This window comes from Pristis pectinata, chromosome 25 (assembly GCF_009764475.1).
Source record: "Pristis pectinata isolate sPriPec2 chromosome 25, sPriPec2.1.pri, whole genome shotgun sequence".
NCBI lineage: Eukaryota > Metazoa > Chordata > Chondrichthyes > Rhinopristiformes > Pristidae > Pristis > Pristis pectinata.
In genome coordinates, this window is record NC_067429.1 from 32,734,118 (window position 1) to 32,755,001 (window position 20,884).

Genomic DNA, 20,884 nt, shown 5'->3' on the forward strand with positions numbered 1-20,884 from the left:
TGATGCAGTCTAAACACTGCGGCAGTGACTTCATTTGCATCCAATATTTCAGCCAGGTGTTTACAGCTGGATAATCTACGCAGCAGGCTTGGAGTGGCAGAGAGTTCTAATGTACATCAATATCCAAAGTCTATTATCCAGTCAACAGTGATCACCGACCTGAAATGTTAACTCCATTTCCCTTTGACAGAACGACGCCTCCTACTGTTGACTGTTTTTCAGCATTGTCATTTATTCCAGATTTGCCGAGTTTTGCACCTACCAGTCCCAGCATTGTTTGTACCTCATTCAGCTCCTGCTGGCACCTTCTGACAGAGTTAACACCACTTGCTTACAGCTGGCAACACCACCACTTCTGGTCATTCACTCCCTCTTGGTCTCCCCCCTATCGCTGACTTCCCCTTTGTTCGTTCCACCTATCCCCCTTCTCTAAAGTTTAAAATATGTTTTTTTAATTTCCCAGTTTAAATGAAAGATCATGAGCCTAAAATGTTGATTCTATTTTGCTCTCCGTGGATTCTGCCTGAGGACTGAGTATTTTCTGGATCTGCAATTTTAGATTTTCACAGACATAAACTTACAGAGGTGGCCCTGTGAGTCAATGACATTACTGCTTTCCAGCTATTAGGAAAGAATTCTGAAGCTTTGGTGCTTGGCAGCTGAAGGCAAAGCAGTCAGCATTATCGGTATTGGGGTTGGTTTATTATTGTCACTTGTACTGAGGTACAGTGAAAAAACTTGTCTTGCATACCGATCATACAGGTCAATTCATTACACAGTGCAGTTACATTGGGTTAGTACAGAGTGCATTGATGTAGTACAGGTAAAAACAATAACAGTACAGAGTAAAGTGTCACAGCTACAGAGAAAGTGCAGTGCAATAAGGTGCAAGGTCACAACAAAGGTAGATCGTGAGGTCAGAGTCCATCTCATTGTATAAGGGAACCGTTCAATAGTCTTATCACAGTGGGGTAGAAGCTGTCCTTAAGTCTGGTGGTACGTGCCCTCAAGGCTCCTGTATCTTCTACCTGACGGAAGAGGAGAGAAGAGAGAATGTCCCGGGTGGGTGGGTCTTTGATTATGCTGGCTGCTTCACCAACACAGCAAGAGGTAAAGACAGAGTCCAAGGAGGGGAGACTGGTGTCTGTGATGGCGCTGGGCTGTGTCCATAACTCTGCAGTTTCTTGTGGTCCTGGGCAGAGCAGTAACGGTCAGAACTGAAGCCAGAACAGGATTAATGCACGTGATGTTTGCTTGCTTTTGGAAAAGATCATAGAAAGGGTACAGCAAGTCCAAAGAGGGGTTTGAAGGATGATTTTAAGACCAAGGTGCTGATTGGTTGGGAGCTGGGGGTCAGTCAACTGATGGGGGCAGTGGGACAATGAATGGTAGATGTTTGAGCACAGGCAGCAGAGTTCTGGAGGGCATCATTCAATTCGGCCTCAGTGTAGACTCTCGGGAGTGATCAGTGTGCTGCGGGGGTATGGCTGGCCTGAGTTTCTAACGACCATCTCTCCCTGTCGAACAAGTTCCACATTCCCATTCCCTTGTGAAGCTCGTCAGTAACGTTAAAAGACCATTTTTCTTCACCCACCTGAAGGAGCCAAAGCTCCTTGGTGAGGCTAAAATCGCCTGTGTTTTCCCACTGATGCTCCTCTTTCATCCTACGTTCCAAGAAACCCAACAATCCTTAGAAACCCTGAGACACAGGAGACTGCAGATGCTGGAATCTGGAGCAACAAACAATCTGCTGGAGGAACTCAGTGGTGGAGCAGGGTTTGAACCCAAAACGTCCCCCCACAGATGCTGGGAAAACACAGCATGGTGCCTCACTAAGTATTCAAGAAAGGTTCTGTCCCTCCTGAGAATGGGTTCTACTGGGACTCCTTTCTGGTTTGAAATGTTCAAGATTTTATCAGTGTCATTGAGTCATACAGCACTGAAACAGGCCCTTCAGCCCACTGTGTCCAGACTGTCCATTGTACCATCTGTACCAATTCCATTTCCCAACCTCGGACCGTTGCCCTCTGTGCCTGGAGATGCGAGTGCTCATCCAGATGCTTCTTAAATGTTGTGACAGTGTTTGCTTCCACCACCAGGCAGCATGTTCCAGATAGCAGCCGCCCTCTAGGTGAAAGAAGTTCTTCCTCTGTTCCCCTCTAAACCTCTAACTGTAAACCTATGCACATCTGCCAAGGTGAGAAGTTTCTTACAATCCACCCTATCTATGCCTCTATTAATTTTGTACACCTCTATCATCTCCCACCTCAAGCCTTGGCTCCTCCAAGGAAAACAAACCCAGTGTGTCCAGTTCCTCATAACCGAAACGTTCCACCCCAGGCAACATCCTGGTGGATCTCCTCTGCACCCTCTCCTATCCAATCACGTCCTTCCAACTAACACTGCACCTGCACACATATAATGTTTTATAACGTTGCACCAAAACCAGCCCACTCTTATACTCTGTGCCATGTGTGCCCGTCTACCTGTGCTGCCACCTTCAGGGATTTTTGGACATTGAAGTCCCCCTGCTCACCAATACTCCCTGGAGCCCTACCATTCATGGGATATGTCCGACCTTCATGAGTCCTTCCAAAGTACATCACCTTATAGTGATGGGCTACGCACTGAGCTAGGAATAACGACACGTAGTCGGTGGGTTGAACTCGAGACTGGTTTTATTCGAATCTTGCCGCGCTGGCTTTTAAGCAGTTAAGTTCCTGCGCTCGACGCGTGGTGATGACGTCAGAGGTGCATCAACCGAACCTCTTCCCATGCGTGGGCTTTCTCCCCTCGCTGTTGAAGAGAAGGCCTAGCGCCATTTTGTGGCTGGCCTGTCTGCCGACGCGTGTGCCAACTTCAGAGCCGGTTCGCTTGCGTCGAAGGTGGGTTGCCACAACCTCACATTTATTAGGATTCAGTTCGATCTGCCGCTGCCCTCCCCGGCCTACCAGATGATCACTGTCATTCTGTGGCCACTTAGCTCCTCACCAATTTTCATGTCATTCACAAATGTATTAACTGTACTGCCTACATTCACATCTAAGTTGTAAAGAACAAACACCATCCCTATCATCAAAGAAACCTAACCTGTCGGTTAGGGGGTTAAAATCACCCACCCCATGTCTAGTAATAAAACTGAGGATCATCCATGTTTTTATAAAACAGCCTTTTCCAGTTAGTACAACACCACCACCACTGTGTGCAACCAGGCCCCACTACTTGTGAACTCCCTTTGACATTGTGCTGTTTATTTGTTCTCATCTCCCCACATTGGACTCAGTTCATCCACGTCTTCCTGCATCTCGATCTTTCTATATCCCAAGCCTGCTTATTTTCAAGTAACAGAACTGTGTACACAATATGCAAATTATTGAAATCTTAACAGGAATGGTTCGAAGACTGATGCTGGGGAATGCCCCGTCCACTTCCCGCCCAGTGTGATATACAAGCATTCACGGTTATTTTCTGCTTCCTGTCCTTTAACCAATTTCACATCGACACAGCCACAGTCCATTTGTGCTCACGGGCTTCAAACGTGCTGACAGGTAGCACTGAGAACTGCACACCGTGGAGGTGGGGTTGCTTCTGTAGAACAGGGGAGGCTGAGGATAGTCTGAAAAGATTGTATACATTAACATCAGCCAGTCCACCTTCATCAGCCATCTCCATTACTTCGAAAGAACCAGACTGATTTCTCCACACACAGTTTTCCTTTACCGAATTCGTGCTGGCTACAGTTTATTCCGGAATCTAATTGTGTGGTGGAACAAACTCAGGGCCTGAGTGGCTTTCTCCTCATTCTAGATTCAGGTGACTGATACAGAAATGCCCTGTGAGTAATGCGAGATTATTGTTTATGCAGCTATTGGTGCAGAGTCAGGAATGTACTCTGGCAACGGATTAAACTCTCAGAACTTCTCAAGTGGAGCAATTAGTTGGCAAAGGGACACTGATCACTTCTCCTGCTGTTACTGGAGACGAAAAGAAGGATCATTTCAATTTAAAGTTATCTCATGGAAGGACTGCCAACATTTGCCAACGTTAAAGTGGTTTGGGGGGTAGGATGGGTCGGTGAGGCTCATGTACTGATGTGGGCGCACACACACAGTACGGTTCCTCGACACCAGGCTCTGCCTCCAATAACGGAGGGAGACGGAACAACTTCTGCGGCTTTCATCAGGTGAGAACCACGAGTGTGAATTTGGAAACTGATCAGGGTATCAGCTGTTACTCTTCATCTCAAACATCCGAAGGTTCTCCCTGTCATGCACTGATGGGCCAGCGCGGGTCACAGAATCACAGGAGGTAGACAACTCAAGGAAAGGCCCACTAGTCCAGCATAACTGGTTGAAGAAGTGACCCCACTCCCATCACTGGGTCCGGAGCCCTGCACTACACGATCAGTGTGACGCGGGTTCCCACCTTCGCTGATCACGGAGGTTCCCTTCTCCACTACCTTCCAGGTGCTCATCTCCCCTCTAATCCACCTCCCAATTACCTTGATTGTTAAGGAATCAGGCGTCCTCATTTATTCCATCTGGGCCCCTCATACTTTTATACACTTCAACTCAGTGAAAAAGCACCCCTGACCTACACAGTATGTAATTCTTAATCTGTGAATGAACTAATTATCTGCGAATTAACATTGAATATTGAACGTAGAACAGCAGAGCACAAGAACATGCCCATTGGTCCACCTCCACCAAACACGATGCTGATTTAAACTAAATTCCTTCTGCCTGCACATGATCCAAATCCCTCCATTGCCTGCGTGTTCACGTGTCTGTCTAATGGCCTCTTGGACACCACTATTGTATCTGCTTTCATATTGAGAGAACGATGAAGAGGTCTGTAGATGATACAAAAATGGCCTTGAGCTTGGCAACGAGGAAAGTTTTGACTGCATGAAAGACGGATGGGCTTGGGGAGTGAATTCCTGAGTTAGGACCTTGGCAGCAGGTTGCCAGCAGTGCAGCATTTCTGGGACCAGAACTGGACGAAGGTTGTCATGGTTTCATTCATTGCCCACCTCGAGTTACCTGATATGGAGAAGCCAGTCGGCCTGTTGCAGCCCTGGGATCTTTCCTACCATTCCAGCCTTCTCCGGGGAGAACACCTCGGCTGCATCCATTCACTATTTCCCGCAGGTTCACAGAAAGACACTGAGGATGCCTCTTCAGAAACTCTCTGCAGCCACGTAGACCAGGTTGACTTGGCAACGGGATTGTTTTTTCCTAAGTTAAATACTATTTACGCTACGCCTCAGAGAGGAGCAGGTTGGTCGGGTATTGGCTGCCGTAAGTTGCCCCTCGTGTGTAGGTGAGGGGTTGAGTTTGGGGGAGTTGAGGGGAATGTGGGGGGAATGAAATGGGTGAGGGTAGGATTGGTGCAGATGGTCAGTGAGGACTCTCTGGGCCACAGGAGGTGTGTTCTCTGCTGTTGGAATCAATGACTCTCATGGTCAGGTCAGCTGGGCATACAACATAGAACATTACAGGCACAGTACAGGCCCTTCGGCCCACAATGTTGTGCCGACATTTATCCTGTTCTAAGATCTATCTAACCCTTCCCTCCCACATAGCCCTCCATTCCTCTATCATTCATGTGTTTCTTAAATGTCCCAAAAGTTGGAAGTGGAGTGTAAATCCAGAGACGTGTGGGATGTTGTGTTTGGGAAGAGCAATGAAGATCAGAGGAACAGAAGGACCTTGGATCACATCCACACATCCGTAAAGGTCACAACATGGTTAAAAAGGGCAGATAGAACACAGAGCAGTACAGCACAGGAACAGGCCCTTCGGCCCATGATGCTGTGCTGAACTAATTAAACTGGTAATTAAACGTCTAACTAAACTAATCCCTTCTGCCTGCATAACGTCCATATACTTTTAATCTCTGCACATCCATTTGCCTCTCTAAGAGCCTCTTAAAGACCTCTATCGTATCTGCCTCCACCCCCACCCCTGGCACCACATTCCAGGCACCCACCGCTCTCTGTGTAAAAACCTGCCCTGCAACAGCTCCTTTGAACTTTCCTCCTCTCACCTTAAATGTATGCCCTCTGGTATTAGACATTTCCACCCTGGGAAAACGATACTGGCTGTCTACTCTATCTGTACCTCTCATAACCTTATAAACCTCTATCAGATCTCCCCTCAGCCTCTGCTGCTCCAGAGAAAACAACCCAAGTTCATCCAACCTCTCCTCATAGCTCATGCCCTCTAATCCAGGCAGCATCCTGATGAACCTCTTCTGCACCCTCTCCAAAGCCTCCACATTCTTTCTATAATGGGGCGACCAGAATTGAATGCAACACTCCCGATGCAAGCTAACCAGAGTTTTATAAAGCTGTAACATAACTTCCCAACCCTTGAACTTAATGCCTCAACTAATAAAGACAAACATGCCCTACGCCTTCTTTACCACCCTATCAACCTGTGCGGTCACCTTCAGGGAGTTATCGACTTGGACCCCAAGATTCCTCTGTACATCAACACTGTTAAGGGTCCTGTCATTAACTGTATACTGTCCCTTTACATTAGATCTCCCAAAGTTCAACACCTCACACTTGGCCGGATTAATTCCATCTGCAATTTATCTCCATAACATATAACGTGAAAAGTAGTGGACCCAACACCGACCCCTGGGGAACACCACTAGTCACTGGCAGCCAACCAGAAAAGGCCCACTTTATTCTCACTCTTTGCCTTCTGCCAATCAGCCAATCTTCTATCCATGCTGGTACCTTTTCTGTAATACCACGGGCTCCGATCTTGCTTAGCAGCTTCATGTTGGCACCTTGTTGAAGGCCTTCTGAAAATTCAAGTACACAACATCCACTGACTCTCCTTTGTCTATCCTGCCTGTTACTTCCTCAAAGAATTCCAACAGATTTGTCGGGCAAGATCTCCCTTAAGGAAACCATGCTGACTTTGGCCTATTTTATCATGAGCTTCCAAGTACCCCAAAACCTCATCCTTAGTAATGGAGTCTAACATCTTACCAACCACTGAAGTCAAGCTAACTGGCCTATAATTTCCTGCCTTTTGCTCCCTCCCTTCTTAAAGAGCGGAGTGACATTTGTGATTTTCCAGTCCTCTGGAACCATTCCTGACTCTAGTGATTCTTGAAAGATTGCTACTAATGCCTCTACAATCTCTTCAGCTGCCTCTTTCAGAACCCTGGGGTGTTGTCCATCTGGTCCAGGTGACATCCACCTTCATACATTTCAGCTTCCCAGCACCTTCTCCTTAGTAATAGCGACTACACTCACTTCTGCCGCCCGACCCTCGAATTTCTGGCATGTTTGCTGGTGTCTTCCACAGTGAAGACTGATGCAAAATACTTACTCAGTTCATCTGCCATTTCTTTGTTCCCCATTACTACTTCTGCAGTGTTGTTTTCCAGTGTTCGATGTCCACTCTTGCCTCTCTTTTACTCTTTAAATATCTAAAAAAAAACCTTTGGTATCCTCTTCTATATTATTGGCTCGCTTATCTTCATACTTCATCTTTTCTCTACTTATTGCTTTTCTAGTTGCCTTCTGTTGGTTTTTAAAAGCTTCCCAATCCTCTAGCTTCCCACTAATTTTTGCAATATTGTCTGCCCTCTCTTTTGCTTTTATGCTGTCTTTGACTTCCCTTGTCAGCCACGGTTGCCTCATCCTCCCTTTAGAATGCTTCTTCTTTGGGATGAACTGATCCTGCATCTTCCGAACTACTCCCAGAAACTCCTGCCATTGCTGCTCTGCCATCATCCCTGCCGGGGTCCCCTTCCAATCAACTTTGGCCAGCTCCTCTCTCATGCTCTGTAATTTACTCAACTGTAACACCGACACATCCGATTTTAGCTCTCCCTCTCAAACTGCAGGGAGATTCTATCATAGTATGGATCACTGCCTCCTAAAGGTTCCTTTACTTTAAGCTCCCAAATCAAATCTAGTTCATTGCACAACACCAAATCCAGAATTGCCTTTCCCTAGTGGGCTTGACCACAAGCTGCTCTAAAAAGCCATCTTCTTAATTTAAAAAAAAAATTTTTATTCACTGCGTGGTAACAGGCTCTTCCGGCCCAACAAGTCCGTGCTGCCCATTTTAAACCCAAATTAACCTACCCGTACGTCTTTTTGCAATGTGGGAGGAAACCGGAGCACCCGGAGGAAACCCATGCAGACACAGGAGAACGTACAAACTCCTCACAGACAGCAACCGGAATCGAACCCCGATCGCTGGTGCTGTAATAGCGTTTTGCTAACTGCTACGTTACCGTGCGCTAGGCATTCGACAAATTCCTTCTCTTGGGATCCAGTACCAACCTGATTTTCCAATCTACCTGCATATTGAAATCCCCCATGACCACCAGAACATTGCCCTCTTTACATGCCTTTTCTAGCTCCTGTTGGAATTTGTACCCCACATCCTGGCTACTACTCGGAGGCCTGGATATAACTCCCATCAGGGTCTTTTTACCCTTGCAGTTTCTTAACTCGACCCACAAGGATTCTACATCTTCTGATCCTATGTCACTTCTTGCTAAAGATTTGATTTCATTTTTTACCACAGAGCCACCCCACCCCCTCTGCCCACCTGCCTGTCTTTTCGATAGGAATGTGCATCCTTGGATGTTTAGCTCCCGGCTGTGATCTTCTTTAAGCCACGACTCTGTGGTGCCCACAACGTCGTACCTGTCAATTTCTAACTGCGCTACAAGCTCATCTACCTTATTTTGTGTGCTGTGTGCATTCAAATATAACACCTTCAGTCCTGTATTCATCACCCTTCTTCTCAAATTTGTCTCCACATTGCCTGAAGTTAAATTATTTTCCCTTTCTATAAAGTTTCTGTCTTATTCTTTACTCTGGAGACTTCAGTAGCCTCTCCTGCACCCCTTTTATTTCACTTTTCATACTTTTCCAATCTGTTGAACCACTCCCACTATTTAGCTTCCCTACCACTGATGTGAGGCTCACTGGCCTAACATTTCCTTGATTATCCCTATTTCCCTTCTTGAACAAAGGGAAAACATTGGCTACTCTCCAGCCCTACAGGACTTTGCCTGTGGCTAGAGAGGATACAAAGATCTTCATCAAGGCCCCAGCAATCTCATCTCTTGCCTCTTTCAGTAACCTGGGATAGATCCCACCAGGCCCCAGGGACTTATCCACCTTGAAAAGACCCAGCACCACCTCCTTCCTGATCTCAAAATGCCCCAGCACATGAGCATGCCCCACACTGCTCCCACTATCTTCCAGGTCCTGATGAAAAAACACAATGATGCTGGAGGAACTCAGCAGGCCAGGCAGCATCCGTGGAGAAAAGCAGGCGGTGAACGTTTCAGGTCAGGACCCTTCTTCAGGACTGAAGATAGGAAAAGGGGAGAGCCCGATATATAGGAGGGAAAAGCAGAGCAGTGATAGGTGGACAAAAGAGGGGAGGTGGGGTGGGCACAGGGTGGTGATAGGTAGATGCAGGTAGAGATAGTGATGGGCAGGTGTGGGGGAGGAGGGGAGAGCAGATCCGCCGGGGGATGGGTCAAAGGGAAGGAGAGAGAGGGGAAAAAAGGCTAGGAAAGGGAAGAAGAGAAGAAGCACGGTGGTGGTGGTGGGGGGGGGTTTGTGGGGAAGGGGTGTGGGGATTACTTAAAGTGGGAGAATTCAGTGTTCATGCCGTTAGGCTTCAAGGTTCCAAGATGGAAAATGAGGTGCTGTTCCTCCAGTTTGCGCTTGGAGTTCTCCTGGCAGTGGAGGAGGCCGAGGACTGACACATCAGTGTGGGAGGGGGCCCTTCTCCTTGGTGAATACTGGTGCAAATTACTCATTTAGGACCCCATCATGATCCTCTGACCCCAAGCATAAATTCCCTCCTTTATCCGTGAGTGGTCCCACCCTCTTCCTGGTTACCCTCTTGTTTTTAACGTAAGTATAAAATGCCTTGGGATTCTCTTTAATCCTACTTGCCAAGGATATTTCATGGCCCCTTTTGGCCTCCCTAATCCTTGCTTGAGTTCTTTCCTGCTGTCCTTAAAATCCTCAAGGACCAGGTCTGATTTTAGCTTCCTAACCCTTACATATACTTCCTTTTCCTTTTTAACTAAATTCACCACCTCTCTCGACATCCAGGGTCCCCTTTCCCTGCCATCCTTGTCCTTCCTCCTTACTGCATCGTGCCGTCCTGAGCTCTGATCAGCTGGTCTGTGAACAACCCCCACATGTCAGATGTGGACTTGCCTGATAACAGTTGCTCCCAATTAACTCCCCGCCTCCCCAGCTCCTGTCTAATGATGACGTAATCTGCCCTCCCCCAGTCCAGTACTTTCCTGCGAGGTCAAGACTTATCCTTATTGTGCCCGATGCACCACAGCCTCCTGCTCTAAGGAAGTCCCAGTCAATACTGGGGAAGTTCAGGTCGCCCACTGTGACAACCCTGTTGCTTTTCCATCCTTCCATAACCTGTCCACATACCTGTTCCTCTTTCTCCGGGTGGCTGATGGAGCTATTGCATCTTCCTTATTCCTGAGCTCTCCCCATAACGCCTCAGTGGGTGAGCCCTCCAGTACGTGCCCTCTGACAGCAGCGGTGACATTCTCCCTGATCAGCAATGCAACTCCTCCACTCCTCTTCCCTCACTCCTCCACCCCTTTCACCTCCCTCCCATCTCGTCTAAAACATCGAAACCCAGGAACGTTGAGCTGCCCGTCCTGTCCCTCTCGCAACCAGTCTCCGTTAGGGCCACAACTGTGTTGTATACAGTCCTAACATAACCTCCCTGCACTCGTATTCTATGCCCACGTTAAGAAAATAAGTCATTCTGTATGTATTTGTAATCACCTTTTTGACCCAACCTGCTCCCTCCACAGATCTGTAGAAGCAAACTCAGTCTCCCTGAAGCTCCACACCTGTCATGTCAGTGTGCTCACATTCACGGTGTGCTCACATTTACTGTGTGCTCACGTTACTGTGTGCTCACATTCACTGTGTGCTCACATTTACTGTGTGCTTACGTTCACTGTGTGCTCACATTCACGGCCCCTTCACCTTACTGCACCTCGCCAAATGCATTAGTTTGCACTTCTCCGGACCGCATTCCTTCGGCACCTGTCCGTCCAGCTGACCGGACTATTTCAATCTCCTCGTCTAAAGAATTCTCCCTGCTGTCAACCGTGTGTTTGGGTTTAAATCATTGACATAGATTACAAACCTTTCCCCACCCCTCTCCCACTGGTGCCCAAAACACTCCCCACCCCCTCCTCACCGGTGTCCAAAACACTCCCCACCCCCTCCCCACCGGTGCCCAAACACTCCCCACCCCCTCCTCACCGGTGTCCAAAACACTCCCCACCCCTCCCCACCAGTGTCCCAAACACTCCCGCCTGTCCTCACCACTCCCCACCCCTCTCCCCCAGGGTTTGCCCCTCCCACCACCCCTCTCACCTATTCCTCTGTTCACATCCTTTCCCCTCTTCCCTTCTCCTCCCTCACCCTACTCTTGTTCTCCCCTCCCACCCAAACCTTTGCTCTCATCACCCCCTCTCCTGTCCTGCTTCCTCCTGATCCACTCCTCCTTAGTGAATCCCCTCCCTGATCTCCTCATCCCTCCCCCCGAGCGCTCTCCTCTCCCTCTCCGCCCTCAGGGGTCTGCTCTGTCGTCTCCCCGGGTTGATCTCTGAGAGCTCCCCCCCCAGCCCATTTTCTCTGCCTCCAGTGTTCCCCCACCCGTTCCCCCCACTACTTTGCCCAGGATTCCCTCATTTTTCGGACGGCAGGTACGGTAGTGTAGCGGTTAGTGTAAACGCTATTACAGCGCCAGTAACCCGGTTCAATTCCGGCCACTGTCTGTAAGGAGTTTGTACGTTCTCCCCATGTCTGCATGGGTTTCCTCCGGGTGCTCCGGTTTCATCCCACATTCCAAAGACGTACATGTTAGGAAGATGTGGGCGTGCTATGTTGACGGCGGAAGCGTGGCGACACTTGCGGGCTGCCCCCAGAACACTCTACACAAAAGGTGCATTTCACTGTGTGTTTCGATGTACATGTGACTAATAAAGATCTGATCTGACGGGTGGTTAGTAAATTTACAGACATGAAAATTGATGAAATTGTGGATAATGAGGAAGATCGTCAAATGATACAGTGGGATATAGATCAGCTGGAAATATGGGCAGTGAAATGGCAGATGGAATTTAATTCAGACAAGTGTGAGATGTTGCACTTCAGAGGTCAAATAAAAGAGGAAAGTGCACAGTAAATGTACATCACTGCTCCTAAGGGTCATGCTATTTAACTGTATAGAAGCTCGGTGTTCCAGGATACAGCTGCTGCAGACATGACAGGGGTACAGGGAAGTGAGGAGGGGGGAGATGCCTTTTCTGATGAGGGAGGGCATAACAACAGTGACTAAGAAACAACGACAGGGAGGGGTCACTCTGATGGCACTATATTATAGGCCCCCCAATGGTCAGCGGGAATTAGTAGAGCAGATATGTAAGGAGATTGCAGATAGCTATGAGTTTGATAGGGCAGCATTAGTGGGAGCTTTTAACTTCCCTACTTTTGGCTGGGACACCCATAGTGCAAAGGACTTGGATGGTGTGGAATTTGTTAGAAGTGTCCAAGAAAGTTTCTTTAATATAGAGGGCCCTACGAGAGAGGGGCAACACAGACCTCCTCTTGGGGAAATGAGGCTGGGCAAGTGACTGGTGTCAGTGGGGGAGCACTTTGGGTCCAGTGACCATAAATCTATTTGATTTAAAATAGCCATGGAGAAAGATAGGACTGGTCCACAAGTTAAGGCCTTAAGTCAGGACAGGGACAATTTTTTGAGGCATTAGGTAGGAACTTGCACGGGTTGATTAGGTGAGACAGTTTGCAGGTAAAAGGACAGCTGGCAAGTGGGAGGAATTTAAAAGTGCGATATCAAGAGCTCAGGGACAGCCTGTTCCTGTTAGGGTGAAGGGCAAGGCTGGCAGGTTTAGGGAACCTTGGTTTATGAGAGATATCGAGGCTCTGGTCAGGAAAAAGGAGGCATACATCAGGTTTAGGCAGCCGGCATCAAGCAAGTCCCTCGATGAATATACGAAGCGTAGGAGTACACTTAAGAGGGAAATCAGGAGGGCAAAAAGAGGATGTGAGATGGTTCTGGCAGGCAAGGTTAAGGAAAGTCCCAAGAGATTCTACAGGTATATTAAGAGTAAAGAGGTAGCTCGGGAGACAATAGGTCCCCTTAAAGATCAGTAAGGCTGTCTACGTGTGGAGCCACAGGAGACGGGTGAGGATTTTAATATTTCTCATCAGTTTTTGCTGTGGCGAAGATCACGGAAGCCAAGGAATTCAGGCAAATGTGTTGTGAAGCCTTGGACCATATATTAATTACCAAAGAGGTGGTATTGGCAGTCCTAAAGCACATTAAGATGGATAAATGCCCAGGGTCTGACCAAGTACATCCTCAGACATTGTGGGAGAGTAGGGAAGAAGTTGCAGAGGCCTTTCAGGGGGATATGGGCCAAACGTGAGCAAATGGGACTACCTTAGATGGGCGTCTTGGTCAGCATGGATGAGTTGGGCTGAAGGGCCTGTCTCCGTGCTGTATAATTCTATGACTCTAGGTCAAATGTAAGGGGAACGTAACAGCATAGATATACAGAGGGATTGTGGGTGCACGTCCATAGCTCCCTGAAAGTGGCAACAAAACTACATAAGGTGGTAAAGAGGGTGTACAGCATACTTGCTTCATCAGTCGGGGCACTGAATCTAAGAGTCAGGAAAGTCACATTGTAGCTGTATAAAACTTTGGTTTGGCTGCATTTGGAGTATTGTGTTCAGTAAGGATGTGGAGGTATTGGACAGGATGCAGAAGAGGTTCACCAGGATGTTAACTGGAGTACAGGGTATGAGCTTTAAGGAGAGGTCGGACAGAATTAGGTTGTTTTCTCTGGAACGGTGGAGGCTGAGGGGAGACCTCATAGAAGTTTACAAAAATATGAGAGGCAGAGATAGGGTAGGCAGTGAGAGCCTCCTTCCTAGGGTACAGATGTCAAATACTAGAGGGCATTGCTTTAACGTGAGAGGGGAAAATATAAGGGAGATGTGCGGGTCAAGGTTTTTACGCCGAGAGTGGTGGCTGCCTGGAATGCACTGCTAGAGGAAGTAGTGGGAGCAGAATCGACAGAGGCGTTTAAGAGGCATTTAGACAAACACGTGAACAGGCAGGGAATGGAGGGATGTGGATCATGTGCAGGCAGGAGGGATGACTTTCATTTAGCACCATGGTTGACACAGACATTGTGGGCCGAAGAGCCTGTCCTGTGCAGTTCTCTTCTACGTCTTCTGGCTTCAGACACCGACTGCCATTTTGGTCTCTAATGGGCCCTATTTCTTCCCTGGCTACCTTCTTGCACCCAGTGTAAAATGCTTTGGAATTATCCTTAGGCCAGCAGTGATTTTTCCTGTTCTCTCCTGATTTTGTTTTCATGCAGACCTTTACACTTACTGTTATCCTGTCTTTTCAGCCGCAAATGCTTCCTTTTTCTCCTTATCCAGCCCTCAGTAACCTTTGACATCCAGTGTTTCTTGGACTAGGCCTGGTCGGAATGCTGACCTTGACCTCTCATTATTTCATGTTTGATGACTCCCATGTCTGGTGTAGACATACCTACAAGCTGCTGCTCCCAGCCCACTTTTGCCACGTCCCATTCAATGATATTGAAAATGGCCTTTCCCCAATCAGGACCTTAATTTCTAAACCAATCTTATTCCTTTCTGTAATCACCTTGAAACTTACAAAGTTCCGGGCACTAATTCCACAATGCTCTCCCACCAATGACTTGCCTGGCTACATTCCCTAAGATTATGTCCAGGAATTCCCCCTTCTCCAGTAGGACCATCTAGTTACCGGCTCAAGAAGCTCTCCAGGATGCACTTTAAAAATCAACCCTCCACACACATTTCACACCCAGGAATCCCAGTTCTGTTGAGGAAGTGGAAATCCTTGACTACTATATCCCTGTTACCCTTACTTCTGTCTGTTTTGTCTCTATATGTGCTCCTCTTTCTCCTGCTGACTGTAAAGAGGCCTGTCGTACATTCCCAGCCCAGTTACCACCTCCTCTTTGCTCCTAAGCTCTACCCATCTGGCCTCTCTTGAAGATTATTATCTGATACCCTCCCTCATTACTGCAGTGATCAGTGTTGCAGTTCCCCCTCCTCTTCCCTTCCCCTGAGATGCCTGAAGATTACATATCCCTCCTTCTTTCCTGCCTGTGATTGCACCAATATCATATTGCCACATGCTGATCGATGCTGTTAGTTCATCTGCCTGACCAGAAACTTGCTTTAAAATAGACGCAGTTCAGCCTTAGACTCCTCCCGCCTGCCTTATCATGCTCCTGTCTGCTCTGCCTGCTGGCCTGACGTGATTTTCCTTCTATAACTGACTGCACCTCCCCCACAACTGTACACCTAATCTGTGTCCAATTCCCTGGTAAATCAGTTTCAGCCTCCCCAACAGCACAAGCAAACCTCCCTGTAAAGATATTGAACATGTGATTCAGGGGCAACTCATTTAGGTCATATAGGTCCCACCTTCCCGGAAAGGTCCCAGTGATCCAGAAATCTAAAGCCTCCCCCTCTTACGCCATCTCTTTAGCCTCACATTCATTCCACCATCCTTCTGTTCCCAAACCCACCAGCATGTAGCACTGGAAGTAACCTGGAGTTCACTGGCCTGCAAGGTCCTGCTCTCTCTCCTGCAGCTTTGCCCCCTAAATTCATGGTGCGGGACCCCGTCCCTCTCCTTACCCCTGTTATTAGCACCAATGTGAACCACAACCTCTGGCTGTTTACCCTCCCCCTTTACAATGTCCTGCACCCATCCTGTGACATTCTTGACCCTGGTGCCAGGGAGACAACACGCCATCCTGGATTACACCCACAGGGGCAGAAGTGCCTGTATGTTGCCCTCACTGCTGCCACCACTATTCCCCTTGCCCCTTGTACAGCGGAGCCAGCCCTGGTGCTGGGATCTTGGCTCTGGATGGACTCCTCAGCGATACATTTACCCCACTATTTTCCAACCCAGAGAAATGGTTTGGAAGGGAGATACCCTCCAAGGTTTCCCTGACTCCCTGCCAGCCTCCCTTCCTCTCCTTAGTGGTCACCCATCCATCCTTAAGCTGCAGGGTGACCACCTCTAATGTGGAGTTCTCCATGTAACCTTCCGTCAGACTCCAAAACCGGGCACCCAAGCCGGGCAGACTGGAGCCCCAGCCCCGGGTCACCCTGACTGTAAGGAGCCACACTACACGTGTGACCATCAAAAGGGTGAATCATCAAAGTTCAGTCACCTGAACTGGGCTGATTTTACACTTTTTTTTACATAGTCACTGCCTCCTGTGACAAAATCTCAATGCTATTGGGGTTATTTACTATTTTATCAACCTGAAGGGCTACTTCACTGTCCCCCGAGCCTGTGTCCCCACATCCCTCTGTTCTCAACAGCAGTGAGCGATGACTTCAGAATAATTACCAGTGTCGATCAGTTGACAAATTCCTTCTGTCATAGTTTATAGATAAGAAATAAGTGTATATGTAAAACAGATAACGTCACTAACATAGAACAAAACAAAAAGTAGATCAGTAGACAATCCATATTCTCTAAGTATAATTAGTTATTTTAACATTGCCCTTTACTAATTGATGTTCATGCTTATTAATGTTCGGAACCAGTTTCCACCCAAGCTCCGGAGTGACTTCCAGAGACAGCGCTTCTACTCAACTCATCCCAAACTGTTGCCAAGAGTTAATGGACCTGAAAGAAGTCAGCTCGGTTCGAACGCCCGATTTTGAGTCACGTTCGTGATCTTGATGTCCCTGTTGGGCCACTTGCCTCCTCCAGACGGAACACTGAGCTCAGCTGGCCGGGAGTTACAGCCACAACACGTGAGCTGGTTCTCCATCAAAGCCCGATTTTTGCTGCATGGCAGCTCTCCACTCTCTCCCTCTCCACTCTCTCCCTCTCTCCCTCTCTCCCTCCCTCCCTCCCTCTCTCCCTCCCTCCCTCCCTCTCTCCCTCCCTCCCTCCCTCCCTCTCTCCCTCCCTCCCTCCCTCCCTCTCTCCCTCCCTCTCTCCCTCCCTCTCTCCCTCTCTCCCTCCCTCCCTCCCTCCCTCCCTCTCTCCCTCCCTCTCTCCCTCCCTCTCTCTCTCCCTCCCTCCCACTCTCCCTCCCTCCCTCCCTCCCCATTTTTGCTCCCCCTCTCTCCCTCTCTCCCTCTCTCTCTCCCACCCTCTCCCTCCCTCTCTCTCCCCCTCCTCTCTGCCTCCCTCTCTCTCTCCTCCTCTCTCCCTCCCTCTCTCTCTCCCTCCCTCCCTCCCTCTCTCTCTCCCTCCCTCCCTCCCTCTCTCCCTCCCTCTCTCCCTCTCTCCCTCCCTCCCTCCCTCTCTCCCTCCCTCTCTCCCTCCCTCTCTCCCTCCCTCCCTCTCTCCCTCCCTCCCTCCCTCCCTCTCTCCCTCTCTCCCTCCCTCCCTCCCTCCTCCCTCCCTCCCTCTCTCCCTCTCTCCACTCTCTCCCTCTCTCCCTCCCTCCCTCTCTCCCTCCCTCTCTCCCTCCCTCCCTCCCTCTCTCTCTCCCTCTCTCTCTCTCTCCCTCCCTCCCTCTCTCCCTCCCTCTCTCCCTCCCTCTCTCCACTCTCTCCCTCCCTCCCTCCCTCCCTCCCTCCCTCCTCCAGTCGCCCTCCCATCCACCCACACTCCTGCCTCCTCAAGTCCCACACCAGTGCCTCCAAGAGCAGAGGTCTCGGCCAACAATGATCCTCCATCCAGCTGCCGCATCTCCCACTTTACAGCAGTGACTGCACTTCAACAGCGTTTTACAATCAATAAATTATTTTGAACACCGAGAACTATTTAAAGAAAAGTCATATTTTATTTCTGCTCTGCTATTGGGAACCAACTGGACAGCAACAAGCAGATAAAACGGGAGTGCTCGGTTCTGCTCTACCACGGTGCTTGACAGATGGGCGGTGTCAGCTGCTCGCTGGGTGACGGCGCTCAAGCCCCAGTCATGTCACAGACTGTTGGTCTACCCCAACTGGAGCAGAGTGTGGAGGCTCTTGGAGGTTACATGATGACAAAGGGAGTTGTGAATCACGTCAACCCTCCCCGTGGAGCCGGGATACACCCGCCGACACTCACTGAGGCTGAGACAGAGACTGAGTCCCCGCCCGTCATTTTCAGAAGCAGCAGTGTTGGTATAAAATGTGCAGCGGAGAAGCTGGCCATTCAGCCCGTCATTCTGCGTTTACCTCTACATCCCCTTTCTCAGCTCACTGCACCCCACCACACCAACACCCCCCGACCCGTCCTATTCAGACCACATCAACAGTCCGTACCCCTATCAGGCACAGATTGTACCATCGCCATAACCCCGACACAACGTGAAACCTCTGCCGACGCTCCCTCATCCACGCTCGCGTCCGGTGCTGGGAAGCTACATTCTGCGTCCGCTCAAACTTCGCATTTTCCCGGAGCTGGTGGCGGTTTTTTAACGGAGACACCAGCCCCGAGGTACAGGAGAGGGAGCCGCCCTGACTTGCTGCTGGGGACACATGTCGTGGCCCCGTCCCGGACGGTTCCGCTCATCCCGCCCGTGACAGCCGCCTCACCCCCTGACCGACACCCGGGAACGGCTGCCGACAGCTCATCCCTCCCGGGACCCCCCCGACATCCCTCCCCGGGACCCCCCGACATCCCTGCTCAGTGAAACCCCAACATCCGTCCCCAGGGACCTCCCCGACATCCCTCCCCGGAGACGGGACGAGGAGCGGCGGCTCCCGAGACCAGCTAACCCGAGGGGAGTCAACGTGAGCTTCCCGACGGCGGTTCAGTCCCTGGACCCCGGGGAGAAGGCGGGACAGACCCCGGGCCCTAGGCCGACGGTGGGACAGGCCCCGGCCGGACGGCGGGACAGTCTCCGGACCCCGGGCGGACGGCGGGACAGACCCCGGGGAGACGGCGGGACAGACCCGGGCCCCGGGCGGACGGTGGGTCGGTGACCCCACCCCGGGACGCTGCACCAATGAACCCCCGCACTCAGTCCCCGCTCCTTATTTAGTCAGAGTTGTAGCGCGGTGCGAGGAGAGCGCCGGGTCTCCGCAGCCCCCGATCCGCACCCCCACCCCCACCCCCAACCCCACCCCTTTTCCCTCACCCCACCCTATCTCCCCCCCCCCCCCTTACCCACTCTCCCCCCCTTACCCACTCTCCTGAAGGCGTTCAGGGCGAGCTCCTTGCCGTCCGGCTCCAGCTGCCGGGGCTGCAAACCTCTGGACCTGGTGCCCATCGTGATGTCGGAGCGGCGGATCCCGTGTCCCGGCCCGGCCGCCCTCAGCCTGTCCCGTTCTGTCCGGTCCCGACGGCAGCCCGAGCCTCGGCTCCTTCCCCCCACCCGCCCGCTGTCAGAGCGGCCCATGTGATCCCAGCGCAGGGGAGGGCTGGAGGCAGCCCAGGGCTCGGATTGACGGTGTTTACTGGATTGCCTCACTCAGGCAGGGCAGGCAGGCTGCTGCGAACACCACTGCACAGAACAGATCCCCGTCAGCGGCTCCTGGCCTCAGGACCCTGTGGGAATCAGCCCCGCGTTCACTTCTGTCTCAGGCTCCATTTCACTCCCGGAATCACCTCCTGTGACCATCTCCTCCTCAGGACTGAATGCCACTAACTCCTCCTGTGGCGACAGCTGACCTCAGCACCCTTCCCAACAGTCCCGGCCCTCAGTACCCCGAGTGACCCGTCCACAGTGATCAGCTCCTCAGCCTGCGGTGCCGACCGTCCCTTGCTCGCTGGGTGACTCGTTGTGCTGACCGCCCGGTTGTTGAGAGCACTGTGACCTGTGCCGCCTGTTCCTGACATCAGCCCTGCTCCTCGGCACCATTTGACACTCATTCCTGTACTCGCATCATCTTCGTGACATCCCCACGGCCTCTCGGCCCTTTCTAATGGCCAGTCCCGGTCCTCAGCACCCTTGGCTGGGGCATTCAGAACCAAGGGCAGTTGCTGCAGAGATAGTGGATGGTAATCTACCCCCTGGCTTCTTGAAAGGTTCAAAAAGATTGGTGGAAGGAGATGATTGTACCGCAGGATCGGTTCTTGGCCCTCACTTATTGATGATGGAGACTGGTGGAGGGGCAGAGTGTCGGGTGGCCAAGTAGGAGGGAGGGTATGTTGCCCTCGACAGCAGGATGGAGAGTGAGAACTTGGCAAGTGGTATTGGTTTATTATTGTCACTTGTACCGAGGTACAGTGAAAAACTGGTCTTGCATACTGATCGTACAGATCAATTCATTACACAGTGCATTGAGGTAGTACAGAGTGCATCCAGGTGGTACAGGGTAAAAACAATAACAGAACACAGAGGAAAGTGTCACAGCTACAGGGAAGTGCAGTGCAGGTAGACAATAAGGTGCAAGGTCACAACAAGGTAGATTGTGAGGTCAGAATCCATCTCATTGTATAAGGGAACCATTCAATAGTCATCACTGTGGGGTAGAAGCTGTCCTTAAGTCTGGTGGTACGTGCCCTCCTGTATCTTCTGCTTGATGGAAGAGGAGAGAAGAGAGAATGACCCGGGTGGGTGGGGTCTTTGATTATGCTGGCTGCTTCACCAAGGCAGCAAAAGGTAAAGAGTCCATGGAGGGGAGGCTGGTTTCTGTGATGTGCTGAGCTGTGTCCACAACTCTCTGCAGTTTCTTGCGGTCCCGGGCCATACCAAGCCTCAGGCCTCAAAATGGGGTTTAATAAAGGACTGTGTGAGGACATACACCTCGGCAAGAAGAACCTAAAGGCACACCGTTCTCTAAACGGAGAAAGATCATCACTGAGTGAAATACAGAGGG

At 50.3% G+C, this 20,884-nt stretch overlaps 1 protein-coding gene across 2 annotated transcripts in view; it reads right to left on the bottom strand.

Annotated features, from left to right (window-relative positions):
• LOC127582872 (1-phosphatidylinositol 4,5-bisphosphate phosphodiesterase delta-3-like) overlaps positions 1 to 19,917 on the bottom strand; it is a 113,715-nt gene extending 93,798 nt beyond the window's left edge. Inside the window, exon 1 of one of the 2 annotated variants that reach the window (XM_052038490.1) lies at positions 19,248 to 19,917. In XM_052038490.1, coding sequence (XP_051894450.1) covers positions 19,248 to 19,461 — 214 coding nt within the window. In that variant the 5' untranslated portion in view covers positions 19,462 to 19,917. The remainder of the gene's footprint in view (positions 1 to 19,247) is intronic. The other variant, XM_052038489.1, reaches the window with a different exon arrangement.
• Between the last annotated feature and the right edge of the window lie 967 nt (positions 19,918 to 20,884).